Below are 22,971 nucleotides of genomic sequence, written 5' to 3'. Positions count from 1 at the left end.
AAAAAGAAGTTATGTCTTTGAAGGAAAGTGGAGAATTTTTTCTGGCAAATGAAAAATGGAAATGCAATGCCTTCATATTGCATGCATGTAACTTTGCAATATTCGAACACACAGATGCTTGCAAAATAGTCACCGTAAGCAATGCCTCAGAGAAAATTTTGAAATACAAGGGTTATTGGAGGAGATCTTGGAAACAACTTACAACTAAATGACTTATTTTAGTGAAACTTTATTTTTTTAGTGTAGTCTCTCTGTACCATAATGTACTTGGTCCAGCAATATTCCAATTTCTTGATCCCATCTCAAAAATTAGATTCCTTCAGTTCTGCAAAATAACTGTCTACTTGGGCTGTTAGTTACACACAATTCTCATGGTGCGAATATGATGATGTAAGAAGATTGGTATCATGCTGTGCTCATTGCATTTGTTCCTTATATTAGCCTGAACAACGAAAAGTAGCTGAGCCATATACACAAATGATGGTTTGCAAAGACCGACTTGAATATTGCCAATTGATGAATCTATAGTCATCATTGCTGTTCCACAATAATTACCAAAAAAAATAAAATTAATTGAAAATGTATGGCATATAATCCAACTGGCAGCAACATTATCTGTAGTTTCATGTGTAGCATGTATGTGGCCAATTTTTGCAAATACTTGCAAAGGAGACAAAATTAAAATTAGTGCTTCCTAGCACTGTAAATTGTCTCCATATGAAGCAACAGACATTACATATTTAGATGCATGTATATTTGTTCACACCATGTTTCAGGAGTGGCTCTTGATCAAAAAGAGCATAGGAATTCAACTAAATATACTGTATTCATTATATTACCATTCCTTACATGGCATACAGCAACAAAGATTTTCTTTTAACTCTTAATTTTCATTATTATCTTTTCATCTTAAAACTTTACCCTAGTGATTACACAATTCAATGCACACAATATAATATACACAAAACATTCATCAATTTCCCTCATTCTAATGAATACTTCTTACTCCACCAGGACTGATAAACGTATCCACTAACCTCCTCACAAGGTAGAGTTCATTTGCTTCATTTACTCCCAAATAGCGGCCAGTGGTGATATGTCGAATGCGCATTGGATGATACCAATTGATAAATCCACCAGCCCACTTGGTTCGGGCAAGCTCCAACCTCCATAATGATCTTGCCTGACTCACTACTGAACCTCCTTCATAAATTACAATGCTGAAAATGGAAAATATTATGCAATCAAAACTAAGTACAAGATATGTGAACAGATTTGTTTTCACTTTGCATAAATGGAAAGCTATATTTTTTTAAATCATTAATGTAGGTCTTGCTCAGCAAACTCTAAACTTATCCTAGCAAACAATTTTATTCTTATTTCAGTCAATTTACATTTATTTACCATAAGCAATGAAATTTTTTGTTTTTTTTGCAAGTACCATCTCACTAAGATCCATTCTAAAGATTAATCATTTAGCCAAAAATAAATCTAGGTGAGCATAGTTTCTAATTATTTCTTACTTTTGACCAGGTTGATCACTCCACGTTGAAGGTATCGTTAGACACTCATCACCGCCATGGAAAAATCTTAACACATCACCTCCAAACACATAACCTACAAAGAAGACAAGGGAAAATTTCATTTCAGCCTTTGAGAAAGATTTCAACGCACTTCATATACGATATTAGATGTTTTAGAGATGTGTAATATTTTTTTAACTCAGTTGATAAGATTTACACTTTACTTACCTACGTATTTCATTTTGCTTATACCAGTTCCATATGGTTGGACTGACCAATGTGTTACATGGAAGGAGGCATTCACAATGGATTGGTCATTTTCCTTGGTGGTATGCTATGGAAAAAAATAAAATTCCTAATATTATTCTATTGTTTAAATTTTAGTCTAAAATTTCAATATGCAACTGAAAAAATATTCAGAACTGAAAATTTAGTGCCCGATGACTTGATAGAGCAAGGAAACTACATTTAAGAGGTGAAGGTACTGCAATTGAAACTCTTCCCACTACATTTAAATCAGTGGAAGCAATTTTCATTAATTCAAAAGTTCACCCCAAAGACTTATGTAACTAATCCAGTATCATTTGATGCAATGAAACCTCAAATTAACATTTTTTAGAGGAACAGAACATAAAATATACCAAAAAAATGTGGGAGATGCCACAACAGTAACTTTGAACGGAATCATCCCCTATACATGCATTATAATGTAACAATTTCAGTGTAAATATTCTGGTCAAAGCAAATACATGTAAATTCAATGCTTGTGTAAAATTTGGCCTTGAAAATAAAGTACAAGGACTGTTCAAGGAGTAATGATCATAAAATCTTTATTTAAATAATTTATTGCGCAAAAATTTAATTTTGTTACACTGTTAGCTTAATATGTAACATATAGGTGGTATACATTTCACTCATTTGTGTGATTACTGTGTCAGTGACAGGAATCATAGGGGGAAACATATTCAGTTTACCAACAATAACCATGTAGGCAACATACGTAGAGCAATATTCTGCACTGAAATGTTTCATTGAATATAATGCAATGTAATATATCAAAATATGGATATGTTTCCTTAAAATGAAATAATGTCAAAATAAAACTTTATGATTCCACATAGAAAATATACTTTAACGATGCAGCAAGGCAGTGAAACCTTGGTCACAATAAAGTATATTTTCTACGTGGAATCACAAAGTTTTAAATTGAAGTCATTCATCATGATGTAATGTCATAAAGTTACCCCTGAAATGATTAATTATTTTGTTATAACATTGAAAAGTCCAACATTGAAAAGTCCAACATTGAAAAGTCCACATGAGCAATCAAAACATGGGACTACTAAGTACATTAGTACTGGCAGGCGATAATTTTATATAGAATGAAGAAAGGATTCTCACCAAATATCTCTCAGTGGCAACTGATACAAGAATAAGATCATCACCAACTCGGACCTTCTCTCCTTCAGACCTTTGTTTTGAGGCTGGATGAACTGTCCACCAACAAGCTTCACCTTGAGAATGTTCTTGTAAACCCACATCAAAGGAAAGCTTGTCATTTGAGGAGCTTGTTGAGAGGCAGGCAAGGTACTGTTAAGGCAAGTAAAGATATTAAAAATTCAAAAACCAAAAAAATTCAACAACCAAACAAACAGATTTAAGTTTTCAATTGAGTATAAAAAAGGATGTAAATGAATGACTCTTTACTATGCACATAGATTAGTTCTTCAGTATTTACAAATTCAAATTTTATTCAAAATGATGGCATATATTGAAACTGGATAGTGAGATCTAACTTCCAAAAATATTATGAACATTACTTAAGTTATGACCAACTTAGGGAGTAAATTCAAGGGGATATACTACAGTGTATGTCATTTATGTAAAAATGCAGATATTAAATTTGATTATACAAATATCATTGAAAAACACACACTAGAATATCCTCACTCATAATACAAAAAGCTCTTGGCTAATATGAGAGTCTCTTCACATTAAATAATTCTCTGACAGAGGGAGCCAAAATATCCTGGCCAATAATACAAGGTTTTTCTTATACTAGCACCAAAGTGAAACTTATATGTGATTTACACTGAACAAGTAAAGGTACCAGATACGGAAACAGGATGGGGGGTGATAAGAAGCAGAGTTAGACACAACTGTTCATTATAACCCATGATTTGTAACATATCCATGGTGAAAATGGAAAGATAAAATACAAAATCATGTATTGTGGAGGAACAAAACAAAGATGTACCACTGAAATTAAAGTAATGTATTTCAGTCAATAGAAAGGCAATATTAAATATCAAATTTGAAAATCATTCATAAGTAAAACAAGGTCGAAAATTCCACTAATTTAGAAAGTATTATGAATGAAAATAGGTTCATTAGGAGCGCATAAAGGTCTTAAGAGAAAACTGCATTTACAAAAAGCAATTTTTAGGCCTTCTTCTGATATTAATAAAAGATCAAAGAAGACCCTTTGTAAGGACATAGGTCTTTACCTTGGTTTTTGAGAAGAAAATAACTGTTGATTGGAGGTTTTCTTATAAGTGTACATGAAGAAAATATAAAAGGCAGAAAGGAAAAACCAGAAAGTGTCAGGCATGACTCGGAAACAGAGAAAGTTGCTGAGAGAAGTTTGAAGGATGAACAGTAAAGAGAACAGAGGAAGCATTAAGAGATAAGGAAAGCAACATCACTTTAGCAACAACACTTTAGTAAGTTATTTCTGTATGACCTTAGCTCAACTCAAGCGTAACATTATCCTATGAGAGTTGATTTATTTTTGTTGAGGTATATATAGCCGGTTAATATAGAAGAGGTGGGATGACAAGAGAGGGGATAGTGAGGAGACAGAGAGGTAGATTGTTAAACACAGAAAGTGGAAGTAATGGGTGTGATAAGCAATGCAATAGCACTGTGTTATATTTCTGGTCAGGCACTGAGATTTTGCAAAACAACAAAACCTAGATCATTCATATAAAATATATTGAGGTGGAATTATAAATAGCTGTTTCTTTAGTATCCCGTTGAATCACAGTAGTTTTACCATGGATACAGTGGACACCAGGTGCTAAGGCAAGGGGGTTTAAAAGACTGTGATCAAAAGAAAAATGCTGGGTGAGACAGAGAAATATATGATAGGTATTCTGAATGAAAAAAATGGTGTAGAAATTGTGTAGATTTGAAGAATAATTCAGTTTATGTAAATCATTTATAAGTTTAGAAGCCCTATGATCTAAGGTTTTCATGGCCACTAATTTCGATTTTAGACTTTTAGACTACCACTAATCAATAAATGATAAGGTAGGGTTAAGAAATGCATCAAAATGAAACACAAAACTTGTAGAAATTAAGGTATTCTTCAGAGCAGACAGTGACTTAAACAAACTTAAAACCACAGAAATAATGATCCTCTGGGAATATTAGATTGATTTATTATAAAAATTTATAAAATTATTTCACTTAGAAGGCTACTATAAACTAAAATAGTTAAATATTGTGTAAGTGAATTGCGACATGAATTCACCAGGAATACCACTGGCAATAATCACAAAAACAACATTGATTAAGTAAGCAATATTTAAAAGTAGAGCTAGGTAGTTTTCACTACATTACTGAGTGTTAGGAAAAATTTTAGACTTTGAAAGGCTTTGCCTTTGCATATAAGACCCAGGGGTGTTCTTTGAACCATTGTTTTGGAAAAAAAGTTCATCTTATTAGGATCCAAACAGAGTACATACATGTGTGAATCTATTTATTGTACCTAACATAAACACCAAGGATATTCAAGAAAATTATTTTTGCTTACCATGTTGCTATTTTGGTGTCGTAGGAGTACTGCATTGCCATAAAGTAATGTTCTATGTCCAGATCCAGTGCCTTTTCCCTTGAGAAGAAATAATTTCTTGGGTTAAATCAATATTCTACAAATTAGTAAGATTGTGAGTGCAAAAATCAAAAATTACTAGTTCAAACAAAAACAAAATAAAATAAATTCAGTTAACAATGCCAAAGTACTTAGTAAATTTGTATTTCTGTACAAGTTTTCCTGTTAATAGAGAAGTATCTTTTTTCTACTCTAATAACTGATGGTAGTTCATCATTATATTTAGGGCCATGCAAAGGTAGAAGAGGGTGACACATGACACTCCCGAAGGAGTCTGAAATATTTATTTACAGTTTCAGAACTGGTGTGCATTTTTGAGGAGCCCCAGGGCAATTAATTTTTGCTTTTCATCGAAATGCTTAATTTACAGAGAGGGGGAGTAGTATATACCCACACCAATGTCATGGTAGGAAAAACTTCCAAAATTTCACCAAATATAGACTCAAAATATGATGAATCTGAGCATCCTACCACACAACCAGCCTTGAAGTACCATTACATGGCCCAGAAGAGGTTATAGCAAATTGTATAATAACCACTGAAATCATCCTATACAACCACTGCACTAAGCGAAGTCTACATTATAGATTTTAAGCTTAAAAAACTAAATAAGCAAAATGTCCAGGCCTAATGGGAAGGGACAGTGAGTTGGGGCTCTTCATTAAACTTCATGTCATTGGCCATCAATAATATATCAAACTCGGTTATAAACACCTTGTGATAGCATTCAAAAGTATAAATTAGTGAGAATTCAACAAGGATCACAAAAATATACATTGATCGTCGATTGGCAGAAACATCATCACCAGCAAAATATATATGTACATCATAATATATTATTGTAGCACTTGTATACGTCATATAGGTTGCAGCAGTCATACGAGCATCTCCATGCAATAATTTTAAATTTAAAAAATATTTACATAGCTATTTTTGTTATCAATCATATTCACTATGAAGCAAAATAATTCTTGAAAGAAGTCATTCGCACTGCTAAATAAAAAAAGACACACTTCAAAAACTTCTTATGGGTAAATTTTTAATAGTGCAAAAGTGCTGCTCAATTGTTAGAGTTCATGAAGTTTTTACTTCATGTAAAATAAACATACTTATAGTTATCATCAGAACATACAATAAAATTTCTGATGCTAACAATTCAAGTCACCTACAAAGCCTGATCCTCAACTTACTAGTGATTCCTGCTCCTGCAAAGAAAATAATGATTAAAAGATAAAAAAATGCCTCAAGCAGCATAGTTTATTAAAATCCGAGAAAATGAAAAAAAAACAAGAAAATGATAAAGTCAATACAAAATTCATTATAGCAACTTGAACTAAGTCATTATAGCAACTTGAACTAAGTTTAAAAAATTAAAATTTATACGTATTTAGTAATAATAAATGAGATGTTATGTTCATTTCCCTTTTCACATGTTAAATATCTAATGCATGCCATTCTCTGAATTTGTTTGGCTTCCAGCCAGAAAACTTCTTGTACCCCGTAAATGACCTTTAAGGCTTCCAATGAAATGGCAACATGCCAACATTTCATTTAATCAAATAATCTTTTAGCTATGTAAAAATTCACTACAAAAAAATGAAATGGAATAAATCTATCTGATGAATGCCAAAATTATCTCCGGTAAATTAGCTATGAAACTATGCCAAGTGAAATAAAACCTGGGGGTAAGATAAAATCTATACTTGCCATGAAAATTCATAAAAATATTCATTTTACTCAAATAATTACTTTGGTTAACACCATAAGAAACACTAATAACACAGATTTTTGCTTGTATAGCATAGTATTAAAGCGAAAATGTATTCATTTCTCTTTTACATTCATCAAAAGTTGTCATCGAGCACTCTTCTCAGAAGAGATATATCTAAGGCATATGACAAAACCCATTAAAGTAGGTCGACTAAGTATGTTATCAAATTTAATAGAAATACTCATAATATGTACTGGAAAGGAAAATGGAGCATTGTTTTCCTAATTAAATGTAATAACTTACTTCCATGACATTTCACTAGGAAGGAGATTTGGATGTGCTTGGTGGTACTTTTTACCTCTAATTAAATAACAAAATATACCCAATAAAATTTGAAACAGTTTTCAAGAACTAACAGTTTCAGCTGAAAAATTTGATATAAATTATAGGAAAAAAAAACAAATTCAAAACTTCCTACAAAAGAGAAGTAGTGATAGACAAAGTTTCAATTATTTATTTAAAAAATCGCTGGTATCTATATAGGTACAATAAAAAAATACATACTATTTTTTCCTGGAAGATGAAAAACTGCCTCAAAAGAGTATTCTGCCCCAAATCATTAGTAAACCCTCCTATGGATGACACTAAGACTTGATGCTAGCTACACTTCCTTGAAGGAGTAACCCAACACAACTTCAGTAGGTCTAATAAAGGTGACAAATAACAGGGAAAGACATCTAAACAAACTGATTCAAATATTAACTTTTTTCTCACATAATTCATGCCATATTACAGCGAGAACCATTGCATGTTTTCAAAAATATCTGCCTTAAATTACCTAACAACTGTCAACACTAATCCTTTTCTGCTTGCAGGGTACTACATGGATGTAGATGAAAAACAAAACCTAATACAACAGTGGAGTATTCACAAATAATATATATTTCCTTTATTCAACTTAGCAGGCTCCATTTCCCTTACACTATTTACCCAGATTTAGAGAAGGTAATTTAGGTAAAACTACAACAAAGTGTACATACGCTACTTAATTATGATTACAGATCTTCGACTTCAGTCAATTGTGAGGTTCCTACGTATTACTTCAACCATTGTGCTGGATTAATTGATTAGGTAAAACTTTTCTTAACTAATGGGGATCAACAGCAAGGTTGTTCAAATGGAACATGCAAGGCCACTGGCACTTTCTAACATAATATGATACAAGTTACTAAACTCCCAGGGAAGGAACCAAACAATCAGAAAAATGAGGTCAGGTTTACTGCCATGTAAGAATCACTTCTCCAATTAAGTCTAATTCAAATGGCAAGTGGCTTCATGCATACATCATGTCCATGCTTTGTGGAGGGAACAGTATTGCTTGAAATGACTCAAATGGGCCTTCTGGTCCATTGTCAATAAATGAGCAAGCCAAATGGAGAAGTGGGCATCAAAAATGGCTGTCATAGTATACTTGGTCCACCTGTTGCTACCACATGTGCTTTCCAAAGCACTTCTACAGCCTGTGACATAAATGCTGGAAAAGTGCACACAAATTGCTCCTAAATTAGTGCTTATCTTTGGCTCTTTTGACTCTAGCCTCACTATCTCCTCAAATATTCAAAGAAGGAGATATGATGAGATACTATCAAAGCAACACATCATTGCATTGCAAATTCTCCATTTACATATGAGTTACAAAAAAGAATTTATTTTTAGTACATCTACTAAGATTACCTGATGGTCTTCTACTTAATGTAGATGTAATGTCAAGTGAATAAGAGTGAAAAAGTCCATCAATGGATAAGTCTGAGCAGTGAGAATTACCCCAAACTTTTGAGTTTATCATAAGCTTTCAAAGGAAGTAAGACATAGGATTTGTTCTCCATGAAAATAAAGGTGAATCATGCGCTTTGAAATCATTTATTTATACATGTATGAACTTAAAGTAAAGAGTTTGAGCAAGTGACTAGCCACTATGATAGTCACTTCATATAAACACAAACTCTCTAATATTTTCAAATTATTAAGAGCATTTGCAATCTAAGAACTCGAGCTCAACGGCTTCGTAAATTAATAAAATAAAATGAAAACTCCTATAGCCATAACGGAACGGGGACAACCACAGAGCTGGCACACTCATACGCACTCAGGAAAACAATCACTCACACATTAAAAATGGGTCTCACTACTAGGAGAATATTACTCAAATAGAGCGAAGATGGCGAATTGTAATATTCTTCGTCTCTGTCATTAACTCTTTCCCTGTTTTTTGCTAACTTTGCTCAATTTTAGTAATATTCTCCCTGTGCTGAGGCCCTTTTGAATGTGTGAGTGATTGTTTTTCTGAGTGCTTCTGAGTGTGTCAGCTCTGTGTTTGTCCCTGGCATGGAATTTATTCCCGTAAACAGTCACAAATAGTGTACATCTCTTTGTAAGCCCAAGTATCCTTAATGGAGTCCCTTTGACCCTATGAATGATCCCAATTTGGTTTGAGAGTTGCGGTCTGTAGTTGGTCACTGGTGAGGAAGTAACCTTCCCACAAAATACTGCAGAAGAGTGTACTGGTTGAGAGGTTGCAGTTGGTCACTGATACGGAATTTCTTTTTCCACAAACCATCACAAAAAAAACATTTGCTTTCATTTCCGGGCAAGAGGTGCTAACTTATTACAGCTACAGAAGTTTTCATTTTATTTAATTAAGAGAATGCGTGCATAGCCGTTATTATAACTACATCAGACACCGTTTATTAATTTTGTGAACTTGATAGTAACTACACTAAGTGTTACTGTAACTAAGTGTTAAAATATGTTTATGCATTACACATTTAAATATCATAACTAAACAAGAATCATAAGGAATAGTGTTCTGTTGTGCATTGTAGTGCATTTAAAACAAAGTTTTCTTAACTCAAAAAAGTTATTTAATATGTACCTAATGCTTCTAATAGAACACCATGTAGGCCCTTATTCAAAAAATTAAATGCTCTTACCATTCCATCCATGCATGTATTAGCCATGCCTGTCTTCGTCAAAGACAATATTCATCCCATTCCCAAAAAATAGCGATATTTACTCATATTCAACTAGAAATTATCAAAAAACCTACCCAAGTTACCATGAATCAAAAATCTCACATAAAAGCATAATGCCAATGGGAGTAAGAATTAATATCACATAACCACATTCCTTAAAAATGAGTGACAGTTTTCTGTTTCACATTGTAAAAGAAAACATATTCTACTAAAGTGCTATTATTAAATGAATAAATTGTTTAATGATGAGCAGTTATAATACAATGTGTTTTTATTACACACTTTAATGTATACAGGCTCTGGGTAAGCTCTTTTTAAGCATGTTCATAGTGTTGAAATGTACCAGTATTTTGTACTTTTATTTGCATTTGATGATTCCTATACCTACATCATATGTATGGTCTGTGGACAATAAAAATATTATTATTATTGTCATGATTTCTGAAGCTCAAAAGACTTTCTAAGCACCACTGATATAAAATGAATAGTCAAAAAAAATAAAAAAACATGAAATGAAATTTCAAATTGAAAAAAAAATATATATATAGGCTCCTACTTTATAGCTCCAGACAATACAAAATTTTCTGCATTATCTTGTATGCACTTTCTTACCAAAATTATTTCTAAAAGGAATTTAAAAATTCATCCCCCAATTGTTTAGATAAGGGGGATACAAAATGTGGAAGTCAGCAAAATGGTTGGCTCTAAGACTTACTGTTTCTGATCCAGCTGCAGTCACCAATTCTTGCAGTGCACGGACCGAAAGAGCTTGCTCTATCACAAATACGCATTGTGACAGATCTGGAGGTATATTCTGAAAAATACGGAATTAAATAAGTATGCATTCATTCTGAGAAGCTATGCCATTCGCTACACTTCATAAATGGAACTAATCCATAAGATTATCAAAAAACACAAAATTGACAATGGATTTATGTATAATGTACAATTATGAACAACAGACACTATTCTTCACGCTCTGAAACAATTTAAAGGTTGCCTGAATCAAAAAAATTCTACAGTGTTTGTTACAAGATAATCTGTCATTTATTACTTTTCATACTGAATTGTTTTACTTTTAAAATCACAGAAAATTACAAACATACAATTGCAAAAATTAGTAGTTTTTATATGAGGCGACTGACAGCTAAGGTCGTTTGCACTATTAGGGATGGTTGGGAAAGGAAGGATGGAAAGAAACCCGGCATTGGCATTAGCCTACTCTTGTCGAAAAGCACCAAGAGGTCCTCAGTTTAATGTCCCATCTGACGGATATCGTACTAACTCAAAGTGCTCTCCACAAAGCACCTCAAGTAGGGATCTAGGGATCTGGATACTATTGAAAAATATTTCTTGTCTTCACAATTTGAACCTGGGCCCTCCCAGCGGGAAGTCTGTACGTAAGCCACTGCTCCATCCCGATGCTCAGTGCAAATCTTATTCTGATACAAAAATATGCTTTGACACAGTATTGTTTGACTCAATTTTTTGCATTTAATACAATTACTATTTATATATGCAAACAAGAGAGGACAAAATAGACACAGTGAAAGAAAAAAAAACAAGAAAGATAGCTTTAAATATAGCATATCCTGACAAATTAGGGTTGATGCACTCACTTATGTAAGGGACACTTGGGTTGACTGGAAAATAAATATTACTGCATTACTCTTAAATCTAAGAAAGAGCATATTCATCAAGAATAACTATGACATTTGAGGTAATTATTCTCTTGCAATAGAGAACATTGACTGAGGGTATTACTAAGTAAGGAAATGTGCGGTACCTTTAATCAGTCAGTGGTACAGACTGTATCAGTAAGAAAATTATTATTTTATTATGGATACAGTCTTTAGTTGGTAATTTCTAGTAATAGTTAAGCCATCAGATGCCCTGTTGAGCATGGTCTCAAATTGATATATCAACATCTTTTTGCGCAAAAATTATATGTCTATGGTCATCATTTAATGTATTTTTCTAAATAATTTCATTTCAACTCAAGCTATCAATATTTTCAAAAACCAAATGGTAGAGCAATGCAGGGGGATCGGGTTGGTGTGGTGGCTGGCATACTAGCTTCCCACCCAGAGAGCCTGGGTTCCCGGAGGCATCAAATATTTTTCAGTGGTATCTCTTGAGGTGCTTTGTGGTCAACACTTAAGAGTGAGTATGCTGCCCGTCAGATGGGACGTTAAGCTTCCCTTGGCGCCTTTCGATAAGAGTAGGCTAATGCCAGCGTTGGATTTCCCTCTACCCTTCCTGCTTTCCCATCAATCCCTAATGTCACGAATTACATCAACTGTTGGTCGCCTCCCCTAAATCAACTACTAGAGCAATATAATTAGATGGATTATGCACATTTTAAATTCACGTGCATAAACTTTCACTTCACTATGTCCACGTTTGGAAAAATGGGCTATTTCCATTCCTTTGATTGGCATTAGTCATTGTATTTTTGACTGGCCAGAAGTCAAATTAGTTCAAGAAATTTTTCTCTAAATATGCATCCCATTTATTTGCTCAATGAAGAAGCAAACTACTGTCCACAGAGATACCTAATATTAATTAGGATTAACCAGTCACACCAGCCTAATCCATCAGTGGTAAAAAGATATCAATAGGTCAAGTGAGAAAAATTTTGGTCCAAAGGACCCAACTCTCCACTTTACTATAATAGCCAAAATGAAGCAATCCGAAAGAGACTAAATATCAACCAAAAAGGCTAAATGAGTGTGATGCAGATGAATTTCTTCTAGCACGATACTTACACGATGCTTCAGATAAGCAATATGGGTTAACTTTGAAACAAGTATGATCTATGACATAGGAATATATAATAAAGAGCAATAAGAAAGTGAAAAACAGAGAAATTAAAAATTGTCCTTGAGAACAGAATTTGAGACTTCTAGAAAAAGAATAGGGAATAATAATCACTCAGATGACCAGGGACAACAAGCCTGTGAAGAGTCACTGATTAGAACACGAATAACACTCATTAAATTTCAGTAACTACAGGTTTCCCCAGGCAATGTTTAATTGGACCAAACAAATTTGGAACTCTACTGAGATTGGAATTGCAACTGGGCATGTCCCATCAAAGATTTTGGCATCAAAGGAGAAATAATAGTGCAGAGAATAACATTGGAGGCATCAAAGGCACATTTGAGGAACACAGGATGAATATTATCACTATCACTGCAGTGAATGTAACTTGATATAGCATTCCACACTCACTAGTTTTTCCCTCACCTATTCACAAGCCATTCATGCTGAATGGTGGACCAAATGGAAGTGTAGGAATTATAAATACTTTAGGTTGTTTAAATGCAGTTTTATATTTTTATAAACAATTTTGGAACATTTTGAGAAGTTCCCTAGTTACTGATGCCCAAGCACTATTTTTGAAGATAAGAAGATTTCACCGGCATATAGATTATTTTGCTGATATCTTTCCAGGATTCACAGCTGTCAATTTCACTAATCCTATCAGAAGTTAACATCATTTGACCAATTCAATCCAAAATGTCACAGGGTAGCAATTGTATTCCTAAAGTAAAATTACCACATCCCATAGCAAACACTCGTTCACTGCATATCCCACGCATGCACTCAAAAACTTGCAAACATATCCCATGCTCTCACAGACAATCCCAAAAATAATGTACCTGATTGAGGAAGAGTAGTAAAAGTTTTGAACTGCTGAAAAACACTCCTACAAGGGAACTCTCTTTCCAAATGAAAATTTGAGACTATGCCACAGAAAGTAACTGAAGTGCCTTCTTCGGAAAGTGACAGATTTGCGGTTTGAAAAGGGTCCATTGAAACAGAAACTCATATTCTTGATAAGTTCCATGGCAAAAATTGAGAGAGGTATTTTAAGCTAGATTTCAGGAACATTTTTTTCAAAATATTTTAAAAAATTATGAGGTGAAAGGCAAAATTTTAACTCATAATGAAATGATAATTTGTCAATGTGCATGTAGAAAAAGATGATATAGCGCTGAGACTCTTAAATCCATTACTAGCATGCAGATAAGCTCTACAACTGATATAAGCCTTTATTTGTAATTTAATTTAACATATGAAAAGGAAACTCAGATATATAAGCAGAAATAGTGACAGAGAGTAAAATAATGGCAGTATTGTTTACTATATGCAAGGAATAAATTCGCTAAATTACCGCAAGATTTAGCGTGATGGACTTCTTAAGTCAGAAACTGTATAATACAAGAACAGATATCTAAGTTTAAGAAAGAGTTTAGGAATGCTACTGCAATAGGTAATGTAGCATGACAGTCAATGATGTTTTAAGCACCATTATCAGCAGTGATATCAACATTGTTGTTCGCATAATCTTCAACAGCAAAATGTCATTAGACTGTAAAGATCAAAAGAAAATTGAAATTCTTGTGCCCCTGTAAGTGCATTTGGAATGAATAATAAATACCTTTTCTTCAAAGTTTTTAAAATTGAATAGTATACTTCGTCAGATCTCACAAAAACTTCCATTGCATATTTTATTTATTAATGAGAAAATAGACATTGGTTTTAATCACGTTTGTCTCACAAAAAAGTCGGCGGCAAATTATTATCTACTTTTCCAGCAAAACAATTGGTTATTAAAAGTCATAGAAGCGAATACGTCCAATTTATCAAAAAGAACTCACTCGAGTTTCACAGCCTGTTTTTAAGGAGAATTGGTGTTTAAAAGAAGATTAAAAATTAACCATTAGCGTATACTTTTCATTACCGGTATAGTTTGTAAAATCATTTTGTTTCCACTGCCTCACATGAATTATTTATTAGAATTGTATGAAAAATATTTATTAACTGAATAAAAAATTATTATTAGCCAGTGAAACAACGGGATGAATTCCTACTGTCGTTTTTTTGGAGAAAATGGGTTCATCATGTTCCTCGAGTCAAAAATAAATGCATTTTGGCAAATATCCTCAGATTCAGTAAACAAAAGAAAACACGCGCACCTGCAATCAAAATTCATAAAACCATACCACACAAACGTCGTTTTGATAAGCTATACGTCAAAGCATCCACGGTATTTCTACTTCGTCAACACAGCATAAATTTTATAATCAAAATAGAATGCAAAAAGTCTCCGAAACATGCCAAGTGGACAAAAGATATACGGGAACGGTGGTCTTCAAAAGGAGAAAGTGGGGGAGGAAGGACGGGGAGGCAAACGATAGGATTTAAAATAGGAACTCGGGATAGGGTGCCGAGGAGCCTTGAAAGTACTCTCAGGAGAGCGGAAGGGGAACCCCCTTGTTTACCTTATCTGCTATGTTTTCCAAAAAGCAGTGCCTGTTACCAAATCCTTCTGCGGCCAGACAAACTCTTTCACCTGTGGCAGTGCAGGAAAGGCACACCATGTCTTCCTACAATTTGCCCGGGAAAAAATATACCAATACAATTAGCATAATTTGATTGGATTACTCTTGCACTCCGCAATTAAAATTTCATATGCAATTAGGTCAAGGTCACTGTTCATCGTGTCCTTGAAATTAGTTAATAATGCGGAATTCTCGAGGACGCATATTTCTGGTTAAATAATTAAACACATCAAAAAGTTTTATTTGGCACATTTTTGCATATCATAATGGAATTTAGTTTTGGCAGCATAATGTTATTAAACATTGTGGCTTTCATGATGTTTACTTATACCGAGCAACTTCCGGTATTTTTGTCGCGGAATGCTGCTCGGGGACGATCAGCATAAAATAAGTCCAAGAGCCCAGATGTGAGCCGAGCTGGATGCGAGCCCACAAGCAGAAATAGCCGCAACGTATCACCCAGCTAGCGAGTGATGGTGGCTATTATCATGATGGAATTATAAGTCTTAAAAATGTGCATTGCCATCCGTAATGAGGTTGTGCCATGCAAAATCAATATATGGATTAGCGCCTCACATTAAGTTGTCCATTTAATACGAGAAAAATATTGGAGCGATTCATTTTTTTGTAATATTTTACGAATTTTTACTAGCATTACAATATCGAATAGCCACTAAACGTTGTAATGAATACCATCGCGAAATCTCGGCTACTAAATCATATGATTTTGAATCTAAGAACACTCAATGAACTCACCGTTCGAAGGAATGAAACATCATCCTGCTCGGAACTTCCATCGCTGTCTGCCATTGTGCGATTTTAGTAGATCCGATCCCAAGAGAACAAAAACCAGACACTAAATCCAAAAACTCGACGGTCGAGGCTCATCAAACCACTATTTTTACGACATTTTCCCAGTGCCACAGCTGATCGACTGCGTTAACGTCGTTGCACTGCGCGTGAAATTGCGACAGTTAACTCCAATCGTTTTCGGGATCGATGGTTCGTTCCTAGCCGTGCCCAAGTGACACCACACCACTACTAAGCGACTGCAGCCGAACGGGCTGCCGAAATCCAAGCGCTGTCCAGCTGAGAAGAATCGGCTCTTGCGCCGCTGTTACTAAAATTAACAGTCCACCTATCTAGCACTACCCACCCGTCCGAGTGCTAGGGGATCATATTCTTAAATCAAAACACGTCCACCGGTACCTTAACTCATCTCGTTCGCAAATTGGATCTTTGAAGCGTATTATAGCACTACAGGCACGCTTAACATATTTTCTGAACCATATTCATGCTCCACATTCTAGAGTGCTGCGACTTGTGGTACAAATCAGCGGTTCGTATGAATGCCCGTGGTTGAAGGCAACTTAGTTTCACGATCAATAAGTAGGCTACCGTCGCCACGGTGCAGTATGAAACCCGGCTGTTTCAAACATAAATTAAGACGCGCTTTTTCTGTTGCAGTGTTGAATGTTAAATCATCGATTTATTCCCGAATTTTATGTTACCGCTTTTGACGAATACAACTGCTGCACATAAAATATAGGAGCATTGAGATTAACACACAATTCCAAGCACTGATTGATGGCTGAACACTTTTGTAAATGATGTATTATTCCAGATGCTTAAGAATTTGATACAAACCGCTTTTAATATTGAAAGTAAACTGTACTAGGCCTGATCTTCTCGAATTATGGAACCTGATAAAAGAAAACATATTGATGCTGCTCAAATGGGAGGACTTCGTGGTAAACCTTAAGCAAATGAAACACAGTTGGTACTTCATGAACATGATATTTTATATCTTTTTGTAAATGAGCATAAAAAGTTTCTTTCAAAGTTTGGTGTTAATACATAACAAATGGATACAATCAACAACCACAAAAATGTTAAGACATCTGAGCAATTTTTCATTCTTCAAATGAAAACTACGATCAACCAAAACTTACATGAAGATGAAGTAGACAGAATAGAGCAAAAGTGTTTTAAGGAATGATAGTAGTTTATGGAATTTATAACATTAAATTCAAATACAAATTTCTTTTTAAACTTAATTCAACTGGAAGAACAGGGAAAAATTAAAATGTCTTTAAAATGCTCTAAAATGTATCTTAACAGCTTAAGAGTACTAACATTCACTTTTGGGATTTGGAGGTATTTTAAATTTGTTTATAATGAGAAAGCACCACACACATTCGTAAATACTCTTTTTACCATTTACATATACATTAAAAAGACATAACAATATGAAACTTAGTTTCTCAACATTTAAACTAAAGGTCACATTAAGATTGATTACTGATTAATACTACTGAGAATACTTTATTTAAAAAACTCCGACTGTTTGTTTCCACTTTTCAAATATACATATGTACAACTTATCTACACCATTCCCAAAAAAATGTAGTAGAACCACTTACAACATCACATTGAAAGACTCCTCAAGAAGTAATGGCAATAGCAATACACTTATTATACTAAATCATTCACAAATGTATGATTAGTATATCACTTAAAGCCATATGTTTTTGCCTATAGATTTATTTTAACAACTTTTCGGGGTATGATGCATTACAGAGATTTGGGAAACAAAACTTCAATCCTAAGCACGTTGAGGAAGTTTAACAATGACATTGGTTACTTACTTGATTGGGAATAAAATAATGGACATAATTTATAATTCATCTATTCAAGAATTAAAAAAAATGAGGCATTACCAAATTTAAAGAGATATGTCATTATTTTTGGCAAATAGTAAAGCATAGTTCAGGAATAATAGATACGAACATTATGTACAAAAATTTACATAGAAGATGACTTTCTGTCAATCTTACCAAATATAAATGGCAAGAATACAAATTCTCACCTTGATTTTCTTAGTAAATCAGTCCAACCTTACCACATTCTTTGGCTCCACTTTCATCACAAGGCAGTTGTTTCATCTACGAGGTGCAAAAATATTCAACCTTACTCAAAATGTCAAATTTCTTTTGATTCTTTATTCCATTAATTTAACTTATTTTTCACTGCCATCTAATAGTTCAATGTGCATGTATTAGCTTGATTCATGTATAACACTACCAATGATGAACCAACTAATAGCTTGCTTCATGTCCAGCGAGGATATATAGGTCAGCACCATCTTCAGTGAGAGTGCCTTCCCTTGCTAATGCTCGACAAAGGTGACTTTCCAGTACAACCACCCTTGAAAAAGGATCAACAGAGGAGCAACGGTTACTGACAAATTGATACAAAAAACATCATAAGGAACTAGTAGTATCATTAAACAATTTATAAAAATGAAGCAACTAAAATATGAGTGTATTCATAGAAACATTATACAAAACAAAAATAAAGAAATTGTGAAAAACACATTGGGATAAAAAATATAGCTCAAGGAACAGTGGAGATCATGGGGCTCCTTGAGCAACCAACGAACAATTCTGCTATTGACACTTTTTTATGTTAAAAGTAGGTGCCCCTGCATACTTAACTGTTAAGTTTTCATTAAAATAAAACACACAATAGTACTGAAAATTAGTAGTAAACTGAAATAACATACAGAAAAACTAATTTAATGGACAATCTTACAAAAAAACATGAAAAGGGATAAGAAAAATTAATGCTATGTGATGGACAAGTTGTGGTGATCAACACGATACATAAACTGAATGAGAGCTGTTTGTTTGAAGCTAATGATAAATAATTTGGAGGAAATCCACCATGAAATATCATAAGACAATGTTTGGGATTTGCTCCAAATTTTCTGATTGCAAGTATATTATATTACCCAATCACACCATTAAAACATCTAACTTAAAGAGATATTTCTGCAGGGGCGTACAGTAATTGATCTTTTCCACCTGCATTCCAAATTGTAACTCAGTAAGGAATTTTTGCTTTTCAGTTACAGTGATAGAAATAAAACAAAACTATAAACGAGTGAATACTTTTTGAACTATAATTCTAAATCAAATTCACCGAGAACATGAGGTCACTCACACAAGTGGAGATGAATACAAAAAAATAATGAAATTTCACCACAAATAAATAACATGACTCTGACTGATGTTCTAACCCAAATCTCCAATTATTAGCTTGCTGTGTGTTCCTTGCATCACCAAACCATGATATTCTACCGAACCCAGAATCTACAATTGTTATCACAAAGAATCATAACATTGCTCTCCAAAAATCTTAGAAAGCCCAATTTCATGACAATGATTTCCAACTACCAATTAAGATATTCTCTCTCTACAATTACTATACAGTCAGAGTAAAACAAAGAAAAAAAGTACTTTTCTCAGACAAGATAAAAGAAACTGAAAAATACAACTCCATTTATTCCCTTCATATTAAATTCAAATTTTAATGGTTATTAGATCAAAAGTGATTGTTACAGTATAATGTTCATTACAATAAACGCAATCATCCTAAGAGGGTATTAACAGTTGGTAATTTATTTAACTTTCAAATTACCATATGCTGAGTATTCCAAAGCACAGCATCATCACATTATTATGATTTAAAATTCAGGCAAATGAGAGCATTGCTATAACTGACATGAGGAGTCTTACCAACCCCACCTTAAGAACAATTCAACAAGTTAGGTTAATCAGGTAAGAGGAATTTTGTTGATACTAGATATTAATAAAGCGAACATCATAAACCAAGTACATGTATGAGATTGGTGTATAATTTAACTACGAGTAAAATTTATCAGGGAAAACATTTATTGAATTTTCATAATGCATGCAAGTAGTAGTGCTTGGAGACGAGGATTGAGACTACCTCCATCAAATTTTTGGGAGTGTAGCAGGTTATTCAAATGTGTAACCCTTGTTGGAAAGGAGAGGGCTGGGCTGAGGGACTGGGACTAGTTGCCTCTGAGGAATGTCAGCTGACAGTTGACCGTTCAAGGGTGCCAAAATGATGGAGCACCCCATTCTTTGCTTATTTTCTGCTTTTGGGAATTTTCTGCAGACGGAGGAAGTGAGAACTGGTGGACAAAAGCTACAGATCTCTATTCCAGTAATGAGATTATTATTTATAGATGAACTTAGTCTGGGATTAAAGTCCAGGCCAGGAAGAGGGCTAATTTATCTGACTGATATCTGACTATTGACTTAACAACAGAAGATTTTAAACACAAAAAGCTGGAAAATGAAACTGGGATGAATCCTGTGACTGATGGTTTTAAATTTATTGAAATGCTCGCTGTTGATTCTTCCACTTATTTAAAAGGCAAAAATAACTACTAGTGATCAAATTTTGCATAAGAGTAAAGGGGAATTTCATTTATACAATGAGAAAAACGAGAAAAAAAAGGAGTTTGAATTAGGAAAAATGAGAAATTTGTAAGTGGTATATCAGAGCAAGAATGGCCTCAATAACTTGATTCTCAACATATTATATGTAGACATCCATATTCTCCATCCCATTCAATAAGCTGCAGGGCCCTGGAAAACTATTCAATTGGCATTTGACTGCAAAAGGGAAAAAGGGATCTTCTTTGGCCAAGAATTATTTTCAAAATTTAATAGTGAATTGAAAAACATCTGGGATTCACTTCTCTGCTAATCACAATTTAATTTGACTGGTTTTACACAACTGGCCAAAAGAATTTTCAATTTTACTTTTAACATTGTCAGGCCATCATATCATCATGAAGCAGCTCATTACCCAAAACAAGACAATGATAGTTTGGTGATTTCCAACTTGGAAAAAATTGCACACAAAAAGGTATTCATTATAAAATCATACATGTTAAGCAAATTGCCACAACATTGCATCCTTTAAAATCTACCTTTGAAACTCCAGGTACAGTGTCAGATTCAATACCACATAATGCCTGAGTTAACACACAAAGTAGACGGGTTAAGAGTCTTCTAAACCAACAGCCTTATTTTGTCTTGAGGTTTTATTGTGAGGACATCAGTTTTCAAGTGTTACACTGATTAATGTTTGGAGTTGTTTAAGGGAGCTAGTAACAGATGTGACAAAGCTGATTTTTGATTTCTCCTCTTATGTGCCCTTCCCAACAAGAATCCTTACAAGCAAGCCAATTATGACTTAAAGCTTAGTCCTTCTTTCAATCATAAAGATACTTTTGAAAGGAAAAGCTCACTATTAGAGGATGTAGACAACAAAAGTATCCATACAACAAAATAAAATGCTATTTTCAGTGACTATACACCAAGGGATTAAGGACTGCATAAAACTAGTGATTAGATACATTAATGTACACTAATTCAACTCAAATTAACTTTTGTTAGACAATTACCAGGAATAACTTATTATTTTTTTCAAATTTATTATAATACAAGTGCTCACAGTATAGAAAGAGTTTCTTAGTCTTAAACAACAAAAAGGAAAATTTTGAGGAGGAAAATAATAATTACGGGGAATACATGATGAAAGCAAATAAAAATAAGGTGCCCTTAAAAAATAGAAATTAACACCATGCAAGAACACTTTATGCTCACCAGTTTCAAATAATTAATAGAGAGACAAATATGTCAAGGAAAATATTCAAAAATAGACAAAAGAATGCACCTGAAGTAATAATTAAAGAATCACTGAAAGACAAATGCACCAAATTGTTTAATTTACTCCATAAACATTTTGCGATATGATTGAAATAACATTGAACAAGATAGAGCTGTTAAGGGAAGAAAAAGTTTAAAAAATACAGAGTAGTCATCATGAAACTAATCTAAATTGAGCCAAGTAACAAAATTGAAATGAAACAATCAAAGAATTTTCCCAATAGTCGGAAGTTCAACTGGTTAGTATCACTTGGAATAACTGTAAATTAATGAAATAGTCTTTTGCTGTCAAGAGGTTATTTTTGCCATTATACCAAAGACCAGAGGTAAGAGACAAGATGGAATATTATTTCATCAGAAAAAGAGAGGTCATGAGTATTGACTCATCACTACATGGGAACTGACAGAGAATAAGACAATGGCAACTAAGAAAATGTGAGTAATTTCAGAGTGAAAAAATCATTTTTCTAAATGAAATTTGAACCTGGCCACCTTGATCACAATTAGGGCCTCCATATTTAAATACATATGTGAACATGGCTGATAGGGATTCACGAGTGTGGTAATTCCTTACACTGTTATTTCCTTAGGACTTAAAAGGAATAACACGTTCTAATCAACTAACATTCTCACTAAGTAATCATAAGGTTATCAATTGTGCCATAGTTTAAGCCAATATTTTAACAAAAGTTATCTGCCCAAAACTTTCAAATAAATGGCAAGAAATGTCCCAAAATTTAATTTTATAGAACCAACCTCTGCTGTGCACAAAAATGCTAGAAATTTCACAAAATCATTTACCTACACCGAGATTTGAACCCATCATGCATCTTGATTTTCAGCCAAGTGCTTTAGCCAGTTGAGCTAACAAGGTATCCCCTTTAACAATCTATTTCTTTGCATTGGTC

The 22,971-nt window shown here is 33.7% G+C and overlaps 2 protein-coding genes across 11 annotated transcripts in view; both read right to left on the bottom strand.

Moving 5' to 3' along the window:
* Positions 1-16,574, bottom strand: part of RyR (Ryanodine receptor) — a 161,304-nt gene extending 144,730 nt beyond the window's left edge. For 4 of the 6 annotated variants that reach the window (XM_071593416.1, XM_071593421.1, XM_071593418.1 and 1 more), the window contains exons 1-9: positions 16,269-16,574; positions 15,453-15,557; positions 10,877-10,975; positions 6,609-6,623; positions 5,341-5,418; positions 2,925-3,113; positions 1,752-1,857; positions 1,524-1,617; positions 1,038-1,220 (exon numbers count right to left, since the gene is read on the bottom strand). In XM_071593416.1, the coding sequence (XP_071449517.1) occupies positions 1,038-1,220; positions 1,524-1,617; positions 1,752-1,857; positions 2,925-3,113; positions 5,341-5,418; positions 6,609-6,623; positions 10,877-10,975; positions 15,453-15,557; positions 16,269-16,322 (923 nt within the window). In that variant the 5' untranslated portion in view covers positions 16,323-16,574. The remainder of the gene's footprint in view (positions 1-1,037; positions 1,221-1,523; positions 1,618-1,751; positions 1,858-2,924; positions 3,114-5,340; positions 5,419-6,608; positions 6,624-10,876; positions 10,976-15,452; positions 15,558-16,268) is intronic. The other 2 variants (XM_071593419.1, XM_071593420.1) reach the window with 1 other exon arrangement.
* A 763-nt stretch (positions 16,575-17,337) lies between these two features.
* Positions 17,338-22,971, bottom strand: part of hppy (MAP4K3-like protein hppy) — a 63,570-nt gene continuing 57,936 nt past the window's right edge. For all 5 annotated transcript variants that reach the window (XM_071593684.1, XM_071593689.1, XM_071593687.1 and 2 more), the window contains one exon: positions 17,338-18,719. In XM_071593684.1, the coding sequence (XP_071449785.1) occupies positions 18,611-18,719 (109 nt within the window). In that variant the 3' untranslated portion in view covers positions 17,338-18,610. The remainder of the gene's footprint in view (positions 18,720-22,971) is intronic.

Source organism: Hetaerina americana, unplaced genomic scaffold (genome assembly GCF_022747635.1).
Source record: "Hetaerina americana unplaced genomic scaffold, ioHetAmer1.1.p SCAF_6, whole genome shotgun sequence".
Taxonomy (NCBI): domain Eukaryota; kingdom Metazoa; phylum Arthropoda; class Insecta; order Odonata; family Calopterygidae; genus Hetaerina; species Hetaerina americana.
This window is presented reverse-complemented; position numbering and strand designations above follow the sequence as displayed.